The sequence below is a fragment of the Lepisosteus oculatus genome, chromosome 5 (genome assembly GCF_040954835.1).
Source record: "Lepisosteus oculatus isolate fLepOcu1 chromosome 5, fLepOcu1.hap2, whole genome shotgun sequence".
Classification (NCBI taxonomy): Eukaryota; Metazoa; Chordata; class Actinopteri; order Semionotiformes; family Lepisosteidae; genus Lepisosteus; species Lepisosteus oculatus.
Genome location: NC_090700.1, coordinates 56,445,373 through 56,464,000, shown reverse-complemented (window position 1 = coordinate 56,464,000; position 18,628 = coordinate 56,445,373). Strand labels below are relative to the sequence as shown.

Below are 18,628 nucleotides of genomic sequence, written 5' to 3'. Positions count from 1 at the left end.
ACAGTGCTCTGCTATTCCCTGACTTTTCCATTTGCAATGCACTGTAGATACAGTATGTGTGTGTACTGTGGAGCCATATTGTATGAGGCTGGAAAAATAATGGCAGATGCTTGGCTGCACATTTGAGTTTTATTTACTGATAATAAGGCAAATATGCTTAACATCATTAACATCATTAGATTCTTGCCATCTGCTATCCTAACCTTTCCATTTTCCCTTGAGTTAATGAGCTCCACACTACTGCCCCAAGCTAGACTGTCAAAATTGGAACTGCAGTTACAAACTGCACTTGTAACCTTATCTAAAGCCCAGGGATTGCTCTCCTACTTTAAATGGTTGAATAACATTTTGAATTTGATTTCTTAAATTGTTTTAACAATTCCACAGTGAAACGTTTTTAATTTATAATCAACAATTTTACTTTTATATCATCTTCAGACAGAGTAACAGCAATATTCATTTTATGCATTCATTCTTCTTAGCATTAGCTTTACAACATCCACAATCCGACCTGGATTGTGTCTGCAGGTTATCTTGGTCCCTTTAAAACAGCAGCTCCTGAGGAAGCTGTTAAATTGGTCCAATGAAAGCAGTTTGAGATGGTCAGGATGGAACAGAAGCCTGCAAAGACCTAGTCCTCCAGGACCACGACTGATCATGCTCTTTTAATTCTTAAAATATTTAAAACTTAAACATTTTGTATTTAATTTTTAAATTAAATGTAGTAAAAGTGACAAATTACATTTATGCATGCATACAGAATCTGCATCAATCGTTCATGATATAAATTAAGTTCTTATTATAAAAGTGTAATTAATAATGTCTTTAACTTGGTAGTTAACACTTTTATGCAAATCACTTTATTTCTTTTAATCGCATAATTTATCACTCAATTTTTAAAACTTATTTTGCAGCTCCTAAAATGTTACAAAATGTATTTTGATTTTTGTTATGCAGTACTCAAGAAACTATAACTGGGCATATTTTGACTGAAGATCTGATCTTAGGCAGGTGAAATGCAGGATACAGAGGCTCTGTAAATGTGTGTTTGAATTTGTGCAGAAGGACGGGTGTGTCAGCTAGTCTGTAGAATGACAGAATGCCTGCAGGAGAGTTAAGGTACACTCCTATCTGAGAGCAATAGGGGGCCTTTATGACCTCTCTTTTGCCATTGTGTAAGGCAACATAACAAGAGCCATCCCACTGCAAACACCAAGACTTTTCATTTAACCCAAGAACGCAAGACATGTCTGTTCCCTTCCCGCTGATCCCTTTATAAACCACACCAAGACCAATATTCTCTCCTTTCCATTCACACTCCCAGTAGTAGCGAGCTGCAGACAAACCCTGCGCACAAACAACCTGATTGACTGAATCAAATTTCTCAGGATTACTAGTAGAATTATTGGAAGCCTGTATTCCTGTTCCCGATGTAATGAAGTCAGAATGTGAAGATGACGAAGAGGAAAGTGGCCTGCAGACAGATGGGCTAGAAGGTGGAGGTAACAATGGTCTATAGTAAAATGCTGCTGGTTTTTCCAAAACAGCTGCTCTAGGATCTGCAAAATTAAATCCTCCAGTGCTCAATAGCTGCTTTGATTCTCCATTGTGTTCATACGCCACTTTTGTGTTCAGTTCGGATATAGTGAGTCTGCTGGATGCTGTCTTGATGTCCAGTGTAAGACCGTAGAAATCTAGTGAAAAAAACACAGATACTTTTTATTCTTGCTCATTAGTTTTAACTGCATCCAAACCTCACTAAATTGTGTATGATGTAAGCCTGGGGTGTGAGAAATAAGTCCTGTGTAAAAGTGAAGGTTTCTGCAGAACTGCCCTCACCTTTGGGTTGATACAATTTAGGGTTCAGTTTAGAACAACATGACCTCTTGTGTTCGTCACAGGTCAACTGGTCAGGTAACATAGCAGAGGTCAAGCCAGGGTTATAGAAATGATATAGCGGATGATAACTGAATGGAATCAGTTAGAAGTCATATGAAAGGTCTTTCAGCAAAGCAAAGTACCTGGAATATTGAGAGAGACATAATGGAAAGGGGGGAGTATCTGAGTTTGAGATCATCAGTTATACAAAGTTAACCTTGAATGAAGACTGACTGACAATGTATTATTTCCAGAACGCATTAAAAGAGTCAATTATTATTTTTAAATCTGCCAGGCCCAGTTTGCTTCTTCGCTAGAGTACAGGTCCATTATAGTGTTACAAGAGGGCTGCAGACCTCAGTCCCTGCAACATCATTACTTAGGAGAATTATTCTAGCCTTTGAGAATCACATTATCTTATGTACTGAAAAAGCATGGTTTTGTCATTTTAGTAGCATAATGTAGTCCAAAGCTCAGCTGTAAGTGAAATCACTTTTACTGTAATTCTGCAAAATGAATCAATGGTAATAATTTAGTATGGAATACCTTGAATAATGTTAGCCAAACTATTACTACTATTTATAAGAATAACTGCACTAGTCACTGTTACTTGCATATTAATATAGAAATTTACACACCACAATTAATATGGACTTTTTTCTTTGTGACTCTTTCCTAGAGAAACGCACTGTAGGTGGTGTTGCTATTTTCATGGGGTTTCTCCATAGCTGTGTTGCCTAAGGATCCTTTTTACTCATGTATAACGTTGTGTAAGTGTTCATTATATGTTGGTTACTCATTCCTCAGTTTTGAGAAGCCTCTTGTCCTATTGTTGGCTTGTACATCAATATACACAGTAAGAGCACAATGAAGTTGAATAACACATCTGCTATGGTTGACACATCTGGAATACTAATCTAACCTTTTTCAACCATTTGTGTCCAAGTGTCATACAGTATGTTGGTTTGTTGTTCTGCAGTAACTGATTCTATGTTCCACAGTGTTTATAACAGTATAACAGCAGTAACTATATAGCCCTTACAGTCTGGAACTATTTCTCCTCATCCTGGAACTCATGTTCTTCAGATGAGGTGATGAGAGCCTTCCCATGCGGCACAGTGAATGGAAAAAATTGAATATCTGCTTATTAATGGTAAGATGGTCTTTCTCTGTAAAGGAGGGCATTAGCATTCTAAGGTAAATCCCTTCACGCTCTGCAGCTGGAGAGCACCAGCAGGCTGTGTGTGTCCTAACACAGCGTGAGTAGAGGGGGATGGTTTATAGCACGGAGCCTCTTACATTTACAGAAGTCAGCGCGTTTCGTCGGTGTGGGGTCTTGCAGGCTGGGCATTGGGATCATGTTGACTGCAAAGGAAAGAGCACAAACAATTTATTCATCACCTGTTTCTACGTTTTTCAGAATTAAAGGCAATTTTGATGGAGTCTAAAAGTTACCAGGTTGACAGATTGTGTTGTATATGAACCCTGAATAATTACCAGATTTTACAACAAAATTCCTCATGTAGGAGCACCAGTGAAGTCTGTGCACATCAGACATGTAATTGTACTGCTCTGATGATACATTACTAGATACTGTTTAGGATCTTGCTCTGGGGTGATAATTATCAACTTCTGTATTACATGAAGACTGATTCCTGACTGATTTGTCGTATATAAATCGTTTGATGTTGTCCTGTGAAGTTTTTTTTCTATTACAGTAATTCTTATTCAATTCATCTTGCTTTACAAAATGTCACAGACAATGGCTTACATAGTAAGGGTTTAGTAAAGGGAAGCCGGCTTCAGTAAAACACATTCTGAGACACAAGCAGCATGTGAAGGAGCTACAGAGCTCTGTACCCTTTTAATTTTATTCCAAATCAAATGAATTTTCTCTGGTTTGTAGAGGAAAGTATTTTGCACCAACCGGCGGTGATGATGTTCTGCAGCTCTGCAGTGAAGATGCCCTCAGCCAGCTCCTGCAGTTTCAGCAAAACCTCTCTCACAGGATTGAAGGAGCTGCCGGAGAGGACAGAGACACTCAGAGGCTCCCAGGCCTCAAGCGTGTCACACAGGGACTGGAAACTCTACAGCATGGGACAGTGGGTCTCAGTGCAGAAATAAGATGCATCACAATGGGGTGGAAAATCTACGAGCTGATACATTTGACACAATCCTTTGGAAAAGGCTCAGCATCAGTCAGCATTTTGGATTCTGGTCATTGTCACTCAAGGATCACAGCAGTGAAGAAAAGCAGGATATATATGGTTTACAGCATGTCAGGTTCATTTTGATATGAGAAACTATCAATATTTGATATACTGTATCATCTCTTTTTCCCTTTATCTCTATGTAATGATGTCAAAATTGTATACAAAACATATGTCGAGCACATCCTGAAGGTAGCAAGGTGTGCTTGTTATCAAATCTACAGTAAATGAAATGTAATGGTTTGAGATGATACTTCTAAACACAAAATCTTTAACAAGACATTTTTAAAGTAGGTTTGTTACTCTTTGAACAAGAAACATAAGTAATGAATAAAATTTAAAGCATGTGACATCATTACAGGGGACGTGATGAATTTCTTATTGAAGATTGATTCTCAAATTGCAGCCTGTAGGCATTTAAGTTTAGACTAAAAGCTGTATAACAAATAGAAAACAGTACAGATAAGGGTGAATGCTCTGACTGGGGTGATACAGAGAGTACAGATAAGGGTGAATGACCGGGGTGATGTAGTAAGTAGAATAGCACAGGGATCTGTACTAAGACCATTGATGTTCCTAATTTATATCAGTGAGCTAATGCCCCAGTCTCTTACCAAATTACTAAAGTTCACAGAAGATAACAAAACTTATATAATCCGTATATCCGCTGCTTTGCTTGACTGTGGAGTTTACTATGCCATTGTGTCTGACTGACATGTCCGAGACATATTTATCAAGTGATTGGATAAAACTGGATTTTAAATACCCATCTGTGATCTGTAGCATATCAGACAAGAAAGAATTTGGCCATTTAAACAATATTTCATTCCAAAAGCTGGTTAATTAGTGTGATCAATGATTAGTACATGTATCTAAAAGAACAACTTGGAGAAGCTCTTCCTCTGAACATCTTTGTTCTCTGTGTTACCTGTACAAAACCGATGTTGTCATCAGTCTTTGAAAGGTTTTCCAGCTCTGTGTTCATTTTCTTCAGATCTGTGACTTCTAGGTCCAGTTTGATTAAGAATTTTTCCGTCATGCTGGCGAAAGCTGTACATTTTTCTGTGATGAGTTCCTTAACCTTGGCCTGTTTGCTGTTAACAGAGCTGATCAGCTGAACAAAGATTTGCTCAATTTCCCTCAGTTCCGTTTCTTCTGATATCTACAGTTAACAGAGTGGGGAAACATTGCTATCTCACAATACAATTCTGCAAGAGCTTATACAATAAAAAAATAACTTTAAAAAAACTAGATCTGCCATTTAGGTCTCATGAAATGTAAATTGTTTCCAGCTAATAGGTCAAATCTTTCACAGGCTGCAATATGACATGTAATGGCTCATTTTGACATGTTTCAAAGAGGCTTTGGGCTGCTAACAGTCAACAGAAAGTGATTACTGTATTTAAGTATAACAGAAATACTAATAGAAATTCACAGCTTATTTTTTTCCTCTGGGGATGTTTTCATGGCATGCTAAATAGCTTTGCTTTCTTATTGGTTATTATGTATAAATTGTATAGCATTCAAGTTCTACTTCACAGGCTTGCACATACTGAAAACTTCAAGTGAAGCTGACAAATATCAAACAACACTGCAAATCTGTGTTAATATAGTGTGAAAAATATTAAAGTCACTGTCCTTAACAAGATAAGGAGAAGCACATTGATCTGATCTGCTAGTCGGCTGGAGAAACAAGAGAACAAGGTATTTTGTTTCTATTCACCTTGAGGGACTCAGCAACCTGCTTTAGCTCCTTCGCATTTCTCGTCTTTTCCTGGAGTTTGTGCTGTATGTCTGCCTGTTTCTCCACCAGCTGCTTCTGTAAAACAAAGCTGTATGTTTTCCTGCAGGACACTGGAGTGAACTCAAATTGGAAAATTCTGTATTTGAAGCTTCAGGTCAGTCCATCATCTGAGAACCCCTGATTTTGTTGTAATAAAAAAAACTTATACCTGACAGGCTAAATGTTTAGAAGCAACATAAAGATGCACTAAAGGTTTGTGTGCCAAGTGTTGCTCATTCTTAATTTACTGACACAGTGAGAGAACATCTTGAGAGAACATCTGTTGAAGGCAGTCATAGTTATATATTTCCTCGAAAGGGCTGTGTGTAATGACTGATATCATCTGGGGCAACAGTTGGATATTTTGAATATTTATTTAATCAGCAATGCGATGTAGTAATATTCTCCCAGAAGATATTCTTGCTATAAACTTAGATACACAGTATAAAAACTAAAAAGCAAACAGGCGATTTAAAGGCAGAACTTCTTACTTTAAAACCCTGAAGAACTGAAGTACAGAACTGAACATAAAAAACAGATGTGTCTGCATCGAGTCTTAACAAATCCCATAGCAAATCTCTTATCCTGACAGTGTGGGCTCTTGTGAAGTGCTGTTGTTCATATCCCACAACAAAATCAACATGTCGACTGAGGAAAACTGATTTTCTGAAGAGATCTGTAGAGTTTTTTACTCAAAGCTTCATCTAGCAAATTTCTACCGGTTTCTGAAGACAATAATTTAAAGAAACAGGCACTGTGACCCTGCCAGGGATATCCCCAGACTGAAGCAGACATGCGTACAAATTGAGCACGATGGAGCCCAGGTGTACAGAGCAGGGATGCATTCTGCCTGGCTTCAGCGGAGTTTGTTCTGACCAAATACAATCACGCATATTAACTAACTTCACTAGTTAGATGGCTTTCATGAGGACAGTAATCCTCAGACAATAAACTCAAATACTGGAAGTCCTTCCACATTACAGTTTTATAGCTGTTTGTTTCAAGGATGTGGATAACAAAGTAGATGCCACTCTGCTAGTCATTGTGTCACCTTTACTATGTCTGCCAGGTGTAGCGATAATCTGGATCAACTTTGTGAGGACACAGGCAAGAAAATATACCAACTATCTGTACCAACTATTGCATTTCATGGTGCCAAATACAGTAAGTGAGAAATGTCAGAATACTGCAACTGTAGTAAAAAGTGAAACTGAAGTTATTCCAAATTAGGTTTAGTATTGCAAATACAGGCACATTTTACTATGGTTACTCTATCGGTGACTTTGGAAGAATCAGCATTTACCTGTTTCTTTTGCCTCTCGGTCTCTAAAGTCACTGTGCAATGTGTCGCGTGTTGCTCTCTGGCACACAGCACACAAATACACGTCTTGTCTTCTCTGCAGAACAGCTCTAGGGGCCTCTCGTGATGGGAGCACAGCTGGTCCTGGAAATCTTCTATGGGCGAGATGAGTTTGTGCTTCTTCAAGGCTGTCTTCTCATGGTGGGCCTGGATGTGAGTCTCACAGAATGAGGCCAAGCACATCAGGCAGGACTTCACTGCTTTCTGGGCGCTGTCTGTACAGAAATCACAAGGCACCTCCCTGGGACTGGCTCCGAGAGGAGTCTTGCCTTCAGCAATGTCTGACTTCTGGAACCTCTTGGCCACTTCGGCCAGTATGGTGTTTGTGCGGAGCGCAGGCTGGTGGGAGAAGGCCTGTCGGCACTGAGGGCAGCTTACCGGGCCAGGCTGCTCGGTCTCCGTCCAGAAGCTCTGGACACAGTCTCGGCAGAAGCTGTGTCCACAGGGGAGAGTAACTGGCTCCTTCAGAATATCCAAGCAGATGGAGCAGTTTAGGATCTTCCCAGGAACGAGCTCACAGCTACCCTCATCCATGTCCAGCGATGAAGAGCTTTTCGGGAAACGAAAGTGAAACTCCAGTCTGAAGTGAGAAAAGCGATCCGGATTGAAGCGACTTGAAGAGCAAATGAGATGAGCTGGAACTCTTAAAGAGAAAGGTGACAAGAAAGGAGATGTTCAGTTAACTCTAAATGTTGTGTTAATTTATTATGAATAATTAATAATTATTAATTAGTTGATTAATTAATGTATTAAATAATGGTCATCGTTTGGCCTGCAAATTATTATCAAACAGAATATCAGTCCCTTGACAAAAAAAACTAATTTGCTTTGATAGATGATTAATCAAACACTGCCCTGTTGTGATATTGGCGATAACGAACATGAAAACCACCCACTGTTTCTACATAGATTTTAAGTCAAAAAAGAAAAACTACTGAAATAGTTGTAGATGTTTCTTTACTGCAGTCCTGTCCACCAGCAGTATGCGCTTCTTTTGGCTTTCCATGGAGAACCTCAGCAGTAAGGACAGATAAAAACATTCCCAGGATTGTTCACTTTAGCCCAGATTAAATGTAGACTTTGACCTAAAGAGTGACAAGCTGCACATGTCCAAACTCAAATCTTGATTCAGTCGCATGGTTCACTTTGCCAGAGGAGTCTCTCGTTCTCATTCAATTGAAATTGGTGAGCTACACCCAGTAGTGAGGTGTTTCACAGTTCGACAGGTCAAAGTTTTGCTTGAAACTGTGCCGTTGTTTTGATTAAACTTCATTTCAACATAAGCAGCAAAAATGATTGAGTTCAATAATAATAATAATAATAATAATAATAATAATAATAATAATAATAATAATAATAATATAGTGTACACTATTTATTTATGTATCACATTTCATTACAGTGAATCCCAATGTGCTTCACATAAAAAGCTGAAAGAGAAGTCAGGAAACTTAAAAATTACTAAGAAGGAAAAAGATAGGAAAATCAGACACAGTTGATAGGCTTGGAAGTTGATAGGTTTGCTGGTAGAGAAAGTGTTTAAAGATTTTTTAAAGGTCTTGGTTGAAACTGCTTGTCTGAGGTGGTCGGAGAGGCTGTTTCACAAGTGAGGAGTTCAGGCGGAGAAACATGGTATCCCACAGTACACAGTTTGGTTCTGGGGACCTGCAGTAGATTATTGCAATGGTAATTGAAGCTAAAAGAAAATATATTTCCCTTATACAATATTGTTCGCTTACTTGAAAAAATGAAATGCTTCTGACAGCAGTGAACAGGTTACTGCAGTTATGGTATAATATTTTAATATTTTTTAATTATATCACTTGTAACCCATAAGAGGCACTGTAAACATAGTTTTGTCCATTAGGTAAAAAAACAAGAAAAACATTGAATCTAAAATCTTGTACATTTTGTTCTCCATTTTCCTCTGAATACCCATGACATTCTCGGTTTTAATACTCAATCTTAAAATCTTAACACTCAATCTAACAAAATCTGTATGGGGTCAAGTGGAGGCACTCCAAGTGAGCCATCTGTGGTATTTTATTTCTTTTAAAAAGATAACTAAAAGATTTCATGCAGTACACTTAATCTTTTTACAGTGTTTTGTAAATGTAAACGTTTTGGTCCCTTCAACCCTCCCTCACTGTCCCTGGTGTGTCCATCCCTTCAATCTTCCTCACTGTCCCCATGTTCCCAGTGTGTCTTTCCCTTCGATCCTATCTCATTGTCCCCAGTGTGTCTGTCCCTTCAGTCCTCTCTCACTGTCCCCATGTCCCAAGTGTGTCTGTCCCTTCAATCCTCCCTCACTGTCCCCAGTGTGTCTGTCCCTTCAATCCTCCCTCACTGTCCCCATGTCCCCAGTGTGTCTGTCCCTTCAATCCTCCCTCACTGTCCCTGGTGTGTCTGTCCCTTCAATCCTCCCTCACTGTCCCAGTGTGTCTGTCCCTTCAGTCCTCCTGCACTGTCTCCATGTCCCCAGTGTGTCTGTCCCTTCAATCCTCCATCACTGTCCCCAGCGTCTGTCCCTTCAATCCTCCCTCACTGTCCCAGTGTGTCTGTCCCTTCAACCCTCCCTCACTGTCCCCAGTGTGTCTGTCCCTTCAATCCTGCCTCCCTGTCCCGTTGTCCCCGATATATCTGTCCTTTCAATCGTCCCTCACTGTCCCAGTGTGTCTGTCCCATTAACCCTCCCTCACTGTCCCAGTGTATCTGTCCCTTTAAATCTCCTCCACGATGCGGTAGAGTGAGAAAGGAAGCAGGAAGTAGTTTTTTAAGCTCCATTATGGCTACAGATTATCAGTTGCAAGGAGTAGGAAAAGAACGTTACAACATGAATGTGCGGGGAATAATTCTGCTTTTGTTATTAGACTCCTGCCTGCAGCCTGTTCGCGGTGTGTATAAAGTGTAAATTATTTATTTTTTTAACAAACAGAGTTTCTGTAACTGTGCTACCGTTGTGGTTGATGTATCAGTGTCACTGAGCTCCGAATTATTTTGCTGTGCTCCGTGCTGGATGTCCCGGTTTTGGGCACAGATATATGCGGGATGCGATTACGCTTCAGACCTCCTCCGTAGGACAGCAAGTTACTGCTCGTATTCTCTAGTTTATCTGATTGACATGCCTATTAACATTTATTTTGTATGTTTTAGTATTAGAGTGTGCTAGTTTGCAATAAATGATGACCAATAACTAACAGAACAGTGGCTTTGTTTCATTAATTATTCTCGGTGTGTGTATAGTTGTAAGCCAGGAGAGGACGAGATATATACATTCCATCTGTATCCATAGTGACAGCTGTGCGTTTTGTTTTAAAATTAGCTGTTTTTTAGTGGTTATTGCTATCTTGGTTGAACTCAATGAATACATCGATAATGATAGGTTAATAATTTAATTTTGAAGGGTTTGGGGTGGCGTGAATTGTGGAGCCTTTGGTTGCCCCAGTATTCAGTGTAACACTCCGTGTGTGCAGGCTGTCAGGGCAGCTGCTCATGAATGGGTGAACACGGCTGAAAAACTAAAGCTGAAGATGGCTAAGTTCTTAAAAATGGAAAAATACAGCCAAGCGTTAAGATGTTCAAACGTTTTTGGGAATACTCTTAGAATTAAACTAAGGATTTCATGGCCTATGAAGTTTTTGAAAAATGATTTAATGACTTGGCAATGCTGCTTGTCTATGCTGTATTATAAGACTCCAGGGTATCATGTACAACAATACGATGGGCAATTTCTTTCAGGCTCGTACAAACAAGTGCCTCCTGTTTGTGATCTTTAATGCACTGTGTTATATCATTTTAACATAGCTTACATTGATGTGAAAAGCTACTTTCTCAATCTGTGCCACTTAGTTTGTATTTGCTATGCAGGTATAACTACCTGCAAGCAGTGCTCTTTACTTGTGAATATTACATTTCATTTGCAAGATACTTTCCCAGTTCTGGAGGGCATCTAAGATTTTTTGTAAATTTTTGCTGCTTCTAAAGTGTTTGCCATCCCACCTTTATGTTTGTCTGTGAGGTGTCTGCTGCTCTGTCTGTCTGTGTGTCCCAGGAGTGTGCGTGCCGAGGGCCTGTCTGTTTGTGTGTCCCAGGAGTGTGCGTGCTGAGGCCTGTCTGTCTGTGTTTACAGGTTACTTGAGTTCACCTCACGCTGGCCATGACCCCTCGTATGGAAGGGACGCTCAGCAGACTCAAGTCCTCTCCACCTCGGCCCCTCCGGCTCCTGCCAGCAGTGGCGAGACCCCATTAGGTGGCAGTGGACAGGGTAAGGGTGTGAAGAAAAGCTCAACTAGTATAGTAACACCACAGCGATATACCCGTGTTTTTTCCAAATAGTAAAACCCATGGACACAAAACAGCGAGACGTTTTTAGTTACTGCTAGTGCAAGGTGAGTCGTGAATCACTGGCTCCCAAAGTGCATGTCGAGGGTGCAGGCTGAGCCCTGTTCTCTAGAGGTTCATGTTCAGTCTGGCCGGTGGTGACCAGCTCTTTCCAGCGAGGTAGAGCTGGGGTTCGCTGGCCAGGGCTTTCTGGGGCTCTCAGCAGGGGAGCGTGTGGAGAATGACTCTGCAGGTGGGCAGGTATGGAGGAGTAGGTGTCATTCTCTCCTGCACTCGACAATCCCACATTTATATGCTGAAACAAAATCATTGTCTGAAATCTTTTCTTCAGCTCATAGTCGGTATAATCAGAGTTAATGTCAGCAGAGATCCAGTTCTAAAAAAAGCTCAACATTCAGTGGTTCCGTGAAACTGTGAAGGGCAGGTAACCTTAAGAAATCAAAGAATCTTAGCATCAGCTTTCTTGTTGTTTTAACAAACAAAAAAAATTGGCTCGAAATAGGGGCATTACATAATTACAATAAACACCAAAAAAAAGAAATACTATTTAAAAGTATTAATAGTTTGTATCAAACTTTTAATGCAATATTTATGTGTGTGCAAGTAAAGATGGTATTATGCAAATTATAGAAAATCCTGGAGTCCATAGAGTTTCCATCTCATTTCAGTAGTGTTCAGAGTTTAATACTGTGGCAGACTTGTACGTGTCATGAATCTGGATGTGAAACAGATTTCCATGTGTCTCTCAGCAGTAAGAGGGACAGACACACCTGCTGACGTCTCCAGCTGTCCGAGTGGAGGGCTGTGTACTAAGCTGCCTGCTGAATGCATTACATGTAAGACCCACACTAACTGCACCTACGGCAGAGAGGCGACCTTCCAGTGCACGGTCAAGCCTGGCGTCCACTGCACGGTGAGTCTCCTTCAGGAGAGGAGCGTCTGTCTGTAAAGAGTTAGGAGGAGCGGAAAGGACTTTCTGGCTGAACATGCTCCGACAAAGCTGTTGTGCCGACTCAAACAAAATTACATCAAACTTTTCAATACCTCAGCTGGTACAGATGCAGCCATTCAAAATGCACGGTACAAACCCGCGGTACGGTAAACTACCCACAAGCCACCGCAGGGCACCGCGGTAAGCGATTGGCTGGCCAAAATGACCGACAGGGGCACTCGTGGTGCATTGGTTGGTAGTGAAAAGATTTAATCATTTAATCTCTTTACTGTGCACATTTTAATCCGCTTATTATCGAATATTTATATGGAATTTTACCACTAAAGGGAAATTTTAGTAGCTGAGCATAAAAGAAGAGGAGCATAATGCATCTGAAGGTCATAAACGATATTAATTTAGGAACATAAACATTACTGTATGTAAACTGTATTGTGTATGGCTGGTCTTGGTAGTTTAAAGAAAAAATACACACCAGTCTTCCATTTCTCCCTAAACATTTTAAGCATGAAAGTTTTATGAAACAGTACCCAAATATGCGATTGCTGTATAGAATGAATTTTAATTAAAAAAAATTATTTAACACGAAAATTAAGCTGTTTACATCTTCCGCCTGAGAACAGTCACCCGTTGCTACCCAACGCAGAAACACAGCCACAAACTACAGTACTTCCAAAGTTACAGTGCCCAAATACCTTTTCAGATACAGAAGGAGAGAGTTTTCTTCATGTAGGGGGCTGTGTCAGCATGCGTGAGCTGCAAAGAAACAGGTAAAGGTTTATTCCATGCTGAAAGGAAAAGAAAACACAATGTTTCCACACACCTGAAAAAGGCTCTGCAGCCAAAATGTTGTGTTTCTTTTCAGCACAGAATAAACCTTTACTTGTTCCTTTGCAGCCTACGCATGCTGACACAGCGACCTACATGAACTGCTGGAGTTATGTATGCTGTTAAAATGGCTTAGGGTTGATATCTGACTCCATAGTTAAGAGTTGACAATATTACTGTAGCTGCCATTAGCAATTATTCAGAATTCTTTGTCTCCAAATGAATACATTTAATTAATTCATACATTTTTTCTCTGGTCTGTAGTTTCCCAATCAATATGGACAGATTGCTAGAGTATTTAAATGCTATTGTTCCTTGGACAACTGAGGATCTAGTAAGTGTTTGCGCATCAAACGTTCTGCTAGTCCTTTTGCAGTCAGATCTGTGCATCAAACGTTCTGCTAGTCCTTTTGCAGTCAGATGTCTTGACACTAGACGGTGAAGTTTAAGGTGGATAATATGATGTGCAAGATTTGATGTGCAGGAAGCAGGAATGTGAACTTAAATACCAAATGGAGAGGTATTGAATTGCACGAACAAACATTCACATGTTAAGATGGCACAAATGCTTGTAGAAATCGTGACCCACCTCCCAGGTCAGGGAAGTTGGTGCTGACTCCTTTAAGAAGGGAATAGATAGTATTTGTAGAGCAAAAAACTGCTATTCTCCTCTCATTAAGTTTACACAGATTGAACTCTTTATGTACTGTATACACCATAGAAATGTTGGAACTTGGCAGTGAATTTAGAAATTAAGTGTAGTACTGCTAATGCATTAAGTGAGGAAGGCATAAATGTGATTTGCATTATGAGCTTCACTTTCTGCATAATCACTACTGATGTAAGTAAATGCCTTCATTTTGATGTCTGACAATGTTACTCCTTCGTTTACCATTGTTGAAGTCTCAGAATGCAGTATGATCTCCAGAATGTCTGTCCTTGTGAACCTGAGGCTTGTAGAGCAACCTGGAATAGTGTGGCCAGCGGCCGTGCTGCTGTTCTCTGGGTCCGCTGAGCTCCTCTGTCTCGCAGGGGGGGTCCCGACAGCAGCTGACCACCTTCTCCTTGAACATGACGTGTCGGTTCTGCTGGCAGCTGCCCGCCTCCCTGTACAAGTGCACCAACTCCACCAGCTGCATGACCGTCGCGTGTCCCCGGAGACGGTACAACGCCACCTGCGCCGTGCTGGATCACGTGCACTGCTTGGGTATGGCGTTTGAGTCCCTCCGAGTTAACGTGCTTTTTCAAATATCCTTTAAAAGAGTCTTCTCAGAGTTCAAATACTTTGAGAAGATTCTTTTAAAGGCACTATATCAACTCAAGGTTATTACATCAGTTTGCTTTTGTGACGGATCAGCTACAGTGCATCTTCAAGGTTTTCTGGCATTCTTTTTATGGCGTTATAAAGATATTTTTAATGTAGAAACTCTCCACGGCTACTTTATGAATACTTTAGTGCTGGTAATTGGGATGATATTATACTTGTCAGAATAGTGTTCCACAAATGCTCATTATTAAGGTTCTAGAAGCAGACTCTGAAGTGTTTCTTTAATAATTCAGGTTGATTTTGTAGGCTCTAGATAGCGGGAGAGTACGCTCATTTTCATCCCTTTTTGAAATAAGCTATTGTCTGTGTTTTCTCTGCAGGGGCACGTACTTTTCCTAAAAGATTATACTGCAACTGGACAGGAGGCTACAGGTGGTCTACAGCCCTGGCTCTCAGGTAATTAATTTACCCAATTTATTATAATACATCCTATATTTGTTAATATTTTAAATGTTTTCTGCGATATTCCACTTGTTTTGTGATTTTAGAAAAATTATTTTTGTTTGCCAGCCTGTAGTTTGCTTATGGTAAATCTGTGATTTCAGGCTGATGCAATATTATGACTTGTTTTAAGGTCGTGTGAAATTTCAGATTATTTGAATATGCTGGCACAGAAAAAAACTTCTTAAACTGCTTTTCAAAAATGATTTTTATCCCATTGTCAAGGGAATAATATCAATGATTTGATCATCAAAGAGCCTCACCAGCAACGCTGTACAGCACCAGGTAGCTCTACCCCTGCATTTGATAGTGATGGCGCTTAAGAAGTGTTTGATCTGGGTCTTTGGAAACTGTTCTTAAAATGTGAAAATGTACTTTAAATTGATGGAGTAAAAAGTCCTTTCCCATGTTTTAACATTATTGATTGTTGTCTTGTGTTCTAGCTTTATCATGGCGTTTTGTTTCTACTGTATCTTATTTGGTGATTTTAGCCTGGCAACTCTGAGGTAATCTTGGCTCTGCCTGTCTCTCTCCAGCGTAACCCTGGGGGGCTTTGGCGCGGATCGTTTCTACCTGGGCCAGTGGCGCGAGGGCCTGGGGAAGCTCTTCAGTTTCGGAGGTCTGGGCATCTGGACCTTGATCGATGTGCTTCTCATTGGCCTGGGCTACATAGGCCCAGCTGATGGCTCCTTGTACATCTGAGCTGCCGGCCCACAGGAGCAGCGCCTGACTTTTGAAATCATGTCCCAGTCTGCTAGTCCTTTATGTCATATAGGCCTTGAGTAGGAGCTGGACCCCGCCAGACCACTTTCGGGGACCCCCCCCCACCTCAAAGGCTTTTTGTGGTTTTCTGCAATAGCAACAGGCACATCCTTTCTGTCTCACTTTAGGGGTGAGTGAAAGGAGCTGATGAAAGCAGTCGGAGATGAAAGACAAGTGGCCTGCAGATCGTGCCATTATGAGCTGTTGTTTCAGTGTGCTGTTGTGTAAGGTGAAAATGTTCTTATGGGTAAAAGCGAGAGATTTAATTGGTTTCACTTTGGAGTATAGACTGTGAGACGTTTGATACGGGAAGCTCTGTATGATATAATGTGTCCATGTTGGTGGACCATCTCTCCCCTTCATCTGTTCTAAACATCTCGGACGTGACATAGCTGTAAGACCAGAAGTACTGTTAAAACACTGTTCAAGCTGTGCTTGGATGCTTTTGTGCTTTGAATTGGGAAATGTTTGGAAAATGTCCCGCAAGACCCCCTTTCTTGGGGAAGTAAATATCTTGTTCTGTCATGGAAAGGAGTGTAAAAGGGATTTAATTTCAGTTTTGCAACCCCAGGCAATGTGAAAACTTTTCTGGAAGCGAGATGGAATTACCCCTTGAATGTGGATTGATGTTTTCTATCCTTGGATTTTTGTAAAGCAAGATAACACATGGTATTTGCTTCTTTTTTCACTGCATCATTCTGGATTTATTCCCGTGATAGTCCTTTTGGTACAATGCTTGCTTAGCTTTTGCCAACGGTGTGGAGGCTGTGAACTGTGGCTTCCTGCTGAAACACCCTCAGTAAGAGAAAATAATGACTATGCATTGTGGAATGTCTCGGTCCAGATTATTAGGGCCTTTTAAGGCAAAAATTGATAAACCACATAAATTGATAACATGGACGAATTGATGAGATGACAATGGCAGCCATTGTCTGGTTTGTATTTTTTTAAAGATGTGTAAATATATGAAGACAGTACTGGACAATGTCTTCTGAAGTAAAACATGTCTGGGTTTATGATGTAAAATGTTATTTAAAACTAATTTGTATTATAATGACTGTATACATGTAAAACCTATATGACAACAAAATATGCATTTGAAAGAATAATATCACAGAATAATCTGGTGGCAAATTACTAGTGACTGCATAGTGCTTTTGAGAGTATTAAAAATAACATAGCCCAAGGTAAGAAACTGTGTTACTGCATAAAATCTGCACAGCTTGTGATCTTTTGCTCTTGTATATAAATTAAGAATAGACAAGTATTTTTGTTTATGCTGTAAATGGCCAACATATAAGAGCTTGTTCCTGCAGCACTTCCTGGAGAGGAGAGAAAAAGAGAGAACATGGTTTTCCAGGATGTGCTTTCCCTTGTGGGCTCTGCTCTGTTTGCACTGAGCATCAGACATTTGGCGATAGTTAAACTATCATTTACTTTTTCCTTTTGTGTTAAGTATCTCAAAATAATTGCAAAAACAAAGAAGACTTGTTCCACTGGTGTCACTGTTTTGTTTTGTTTTTCTTTAGGCAAAATAGTCTATAAATTAAAAAAGAATTTTGCTAACCATAATTCATAAAAGTAAATGAATGGACATATAACTGAGTATTCACTCAATTTACTTTCTTTGATTATGATAAGAAGCAAGCAGCTTAGTTTTTCATCTCATCCTCTGGTACTCTGGAGTTCAGAGTAGGTATTAGCAGGTATTATGCATGATTGCTTTCCCATTCACTCCTTTCAACTCTGTCCTTGTTACTGGTTCAGTAACCTTTTTCTAGTGAATATGTGTTATGCTCTTTTTTTCCCTTTTCACCAACTAAATCTTTTAATAATTCTACCTGAAATGTAGCGTTTAAAATGTACTGTTAGGGTTGTGAAGTTATATTGGTAAAGGACATGAACTGTATTTCTTTGCAATTGTAAAGGTTTTCCCTTCCAGTGCTTAGAAAATGAGTTAATGTGCAAATACACAAGTGCAGGTAAATTTCTGAAGTTACATGGTCACAGGGAGAAGGCTTCTCGTGAGCACATCCCTATGTATAAGTGTATTTATTTGATATGTATAATTTAACTATTAATTTCCATGTGTGTTTTGAATGTTGCTGTTGAAAAATATTGCATTCCAGGGCACATTTTTGATGTCTCAATAAGCAGAGCACGTGTTTTGAGAACAGCAGTCGATGCAGCTGCAGAGATATTGGGAAACCAGAGGTCAGTGCCAGACGGGACATTCTGAAAGAACTCTTACCTGGTCTGTGCACACTTCTGCAGGAGGGCTGTGCTTCTCTGGCCTCTCTCTGCAGCAGCACTGATAGCTGGAGTTCTTGAAGTGGGTGCATATTTATCGACCTTTCTAGACTGAATCATAGATCACTTTATTGTATAAAAGCAAAAAAAGAGATATTTAAAATGAAACATTAACAGGTATGTTTCTTTTTTTCCTTAAAAGCCTTTAAGTTTTATATGAGCAGAAGCTCTGCATTACAATTCAAGTTTCAAATTTAGGTTGTTAGTAGTATGATATACTGTAGTCTAAAAGGGGAGTAAAAATACATAATTAAATTACTTTCTAAGAAAATAAATGAGAGGGTTTTAACTATAATGTGTCCATGATTTAAATTCAGGATTTATGTTGTAAATTTAAGCTCATAACACAGTGTCAAATCCTTTACAGTAGTACACATTGCTGTTTAATTGAAATTGTTGGATAATATAATGAAAGAAATTGAAACTTTCATGCCATTTC

At 39.8% G+C, this 18,628-nt stretch overlaps 2 protein-coding genes across 4 annotated transcripts; one reads left to right on the top strand and one right to left on the bottom strand.

Annotated features, from left to right (window-relative positions):
* Positions 1–115: 115 nt before the first annotated feature.
* Positions 116–7,835, bottom strand: LOC102695454 (E3 ubiquitin/ISG15 ligase TRIM25-like). 2 transcript variants are annotated; one of them, XM_015343570.2, is made up of 6 exons: positions 7,175–7,833; positions 5,812–5,907; positions 5,017–5,250; positions 3,806–3,965; positions 3,178–3,243; positions 116–1,694 (listed from the first exon to the last, which is right to left on the bottom strand). In XM_015343570.2, exons 1-6 carry the CDS (start codon positions 7,763–7,765, stop codon positions 961–963), a joined length of 1,881 nt encoding a protein of 626 aa, XP_015199056.2. In that variant the 5' UTR covers positions 7,766–7,833; the 3' UTR covers positions 116–960. The 2 variants fall into 2 exon arrangements, with proteins under 2 accessions (XP_015199056.2, XP_015199057.2); XM_015343571.2 differs by lacking the exon at positions 116–1,694 and having other exon boundaries at positions 3,806–3,897; positions 7,175–7,835.
* A 2,063-nt stretch (positions 7,836–9,898) lies between these two features.
* tm2d3 (TM2 domain containing 3) lies at positions 9,899–17,451 on the top strand. 2 transcript variants are annotated; one of them, XM_015343378.2, is made up of 6 exons: positions 9,899–10,125; positions 11,361–11,495; positions 12,325–12,485; positions 14,382–14,556; positions 14,997–15,072; positions 15,654–17,451. In XM_015343378.2, the coding sequence occupies exons 1-6, from the start codon at positions 10,017–10,019 to the stop codon at positions 15,817–15,819; spliced, it is 822 nt and encodes a 273-aa protein (XP_015198864.1). In that variant the 5' UTR covers positions 9,899–10,016; the 3' UTR covers positions 15,820–17,451. The 2 variants fall into 2 exon arrangements, with proteins under 2 accessions (XP_015198864.1, XP_015198863.1); XM_015343377.2 differs by having other exon boundaries at positions 9,903–10,125; positions 12,322–12,485.
* Positions 17,452–18,628: the final 1,177 nt, after the last annotated feature.

What these genes read in the sequence shown, in the direction of transcription:
- LOC102695454 (XM_015343570.2), bottom strand. Translation starts at nt 7,765, where the DNA reads ATGGATGAGGGTAGCTGTGAGCTCGTTCCTGGGAAGATCCTAAACTGC. An exon ending in CCGAGAGGCAAAAGAAACAG is followed by an intron (nt 5,908 to 7,174) that starts GTAAATGCTGAT and finishes TTTGTTTTACAG; the next exon opens with AAGCAGCTGGTGGAGAAACA. An exon ending in ACGCGCTGACTTCTGTAAAT is followed by an intron (nt 1,695 to 3,177) that starts GTAAGAGGCTCC and finishes TTTTTTCACTAG; the next exon opens with ATTTCTACGGTCTTACACTG.
- tm2d3 (XM_015343377.2), top strand. Translation starts at nt 10,017, where the DNA reads ATGGCTACAGATTATCAGTTGCAAGGAGTAGGAAAAGAACGTTACAAC. An exon ending in AGCCTGGCGTCCACTGCACG is followed by an intron (nt 12,486 to 14,381) that starts GTGAGTCTCCTT and finishes TCTGTCTCGCAG; the next exon opens with GGGGGGTCCCGACAGCAGCT. An exon ending in GGATCACGTGCACTGCTTGG is followed by an intron (nt 14,557 to 14,996) that starts GTATGGCGTTTG and finishes TTTTCTCTGCAG; the next exon opens with GGGCACGTACTTTTCCTAAA.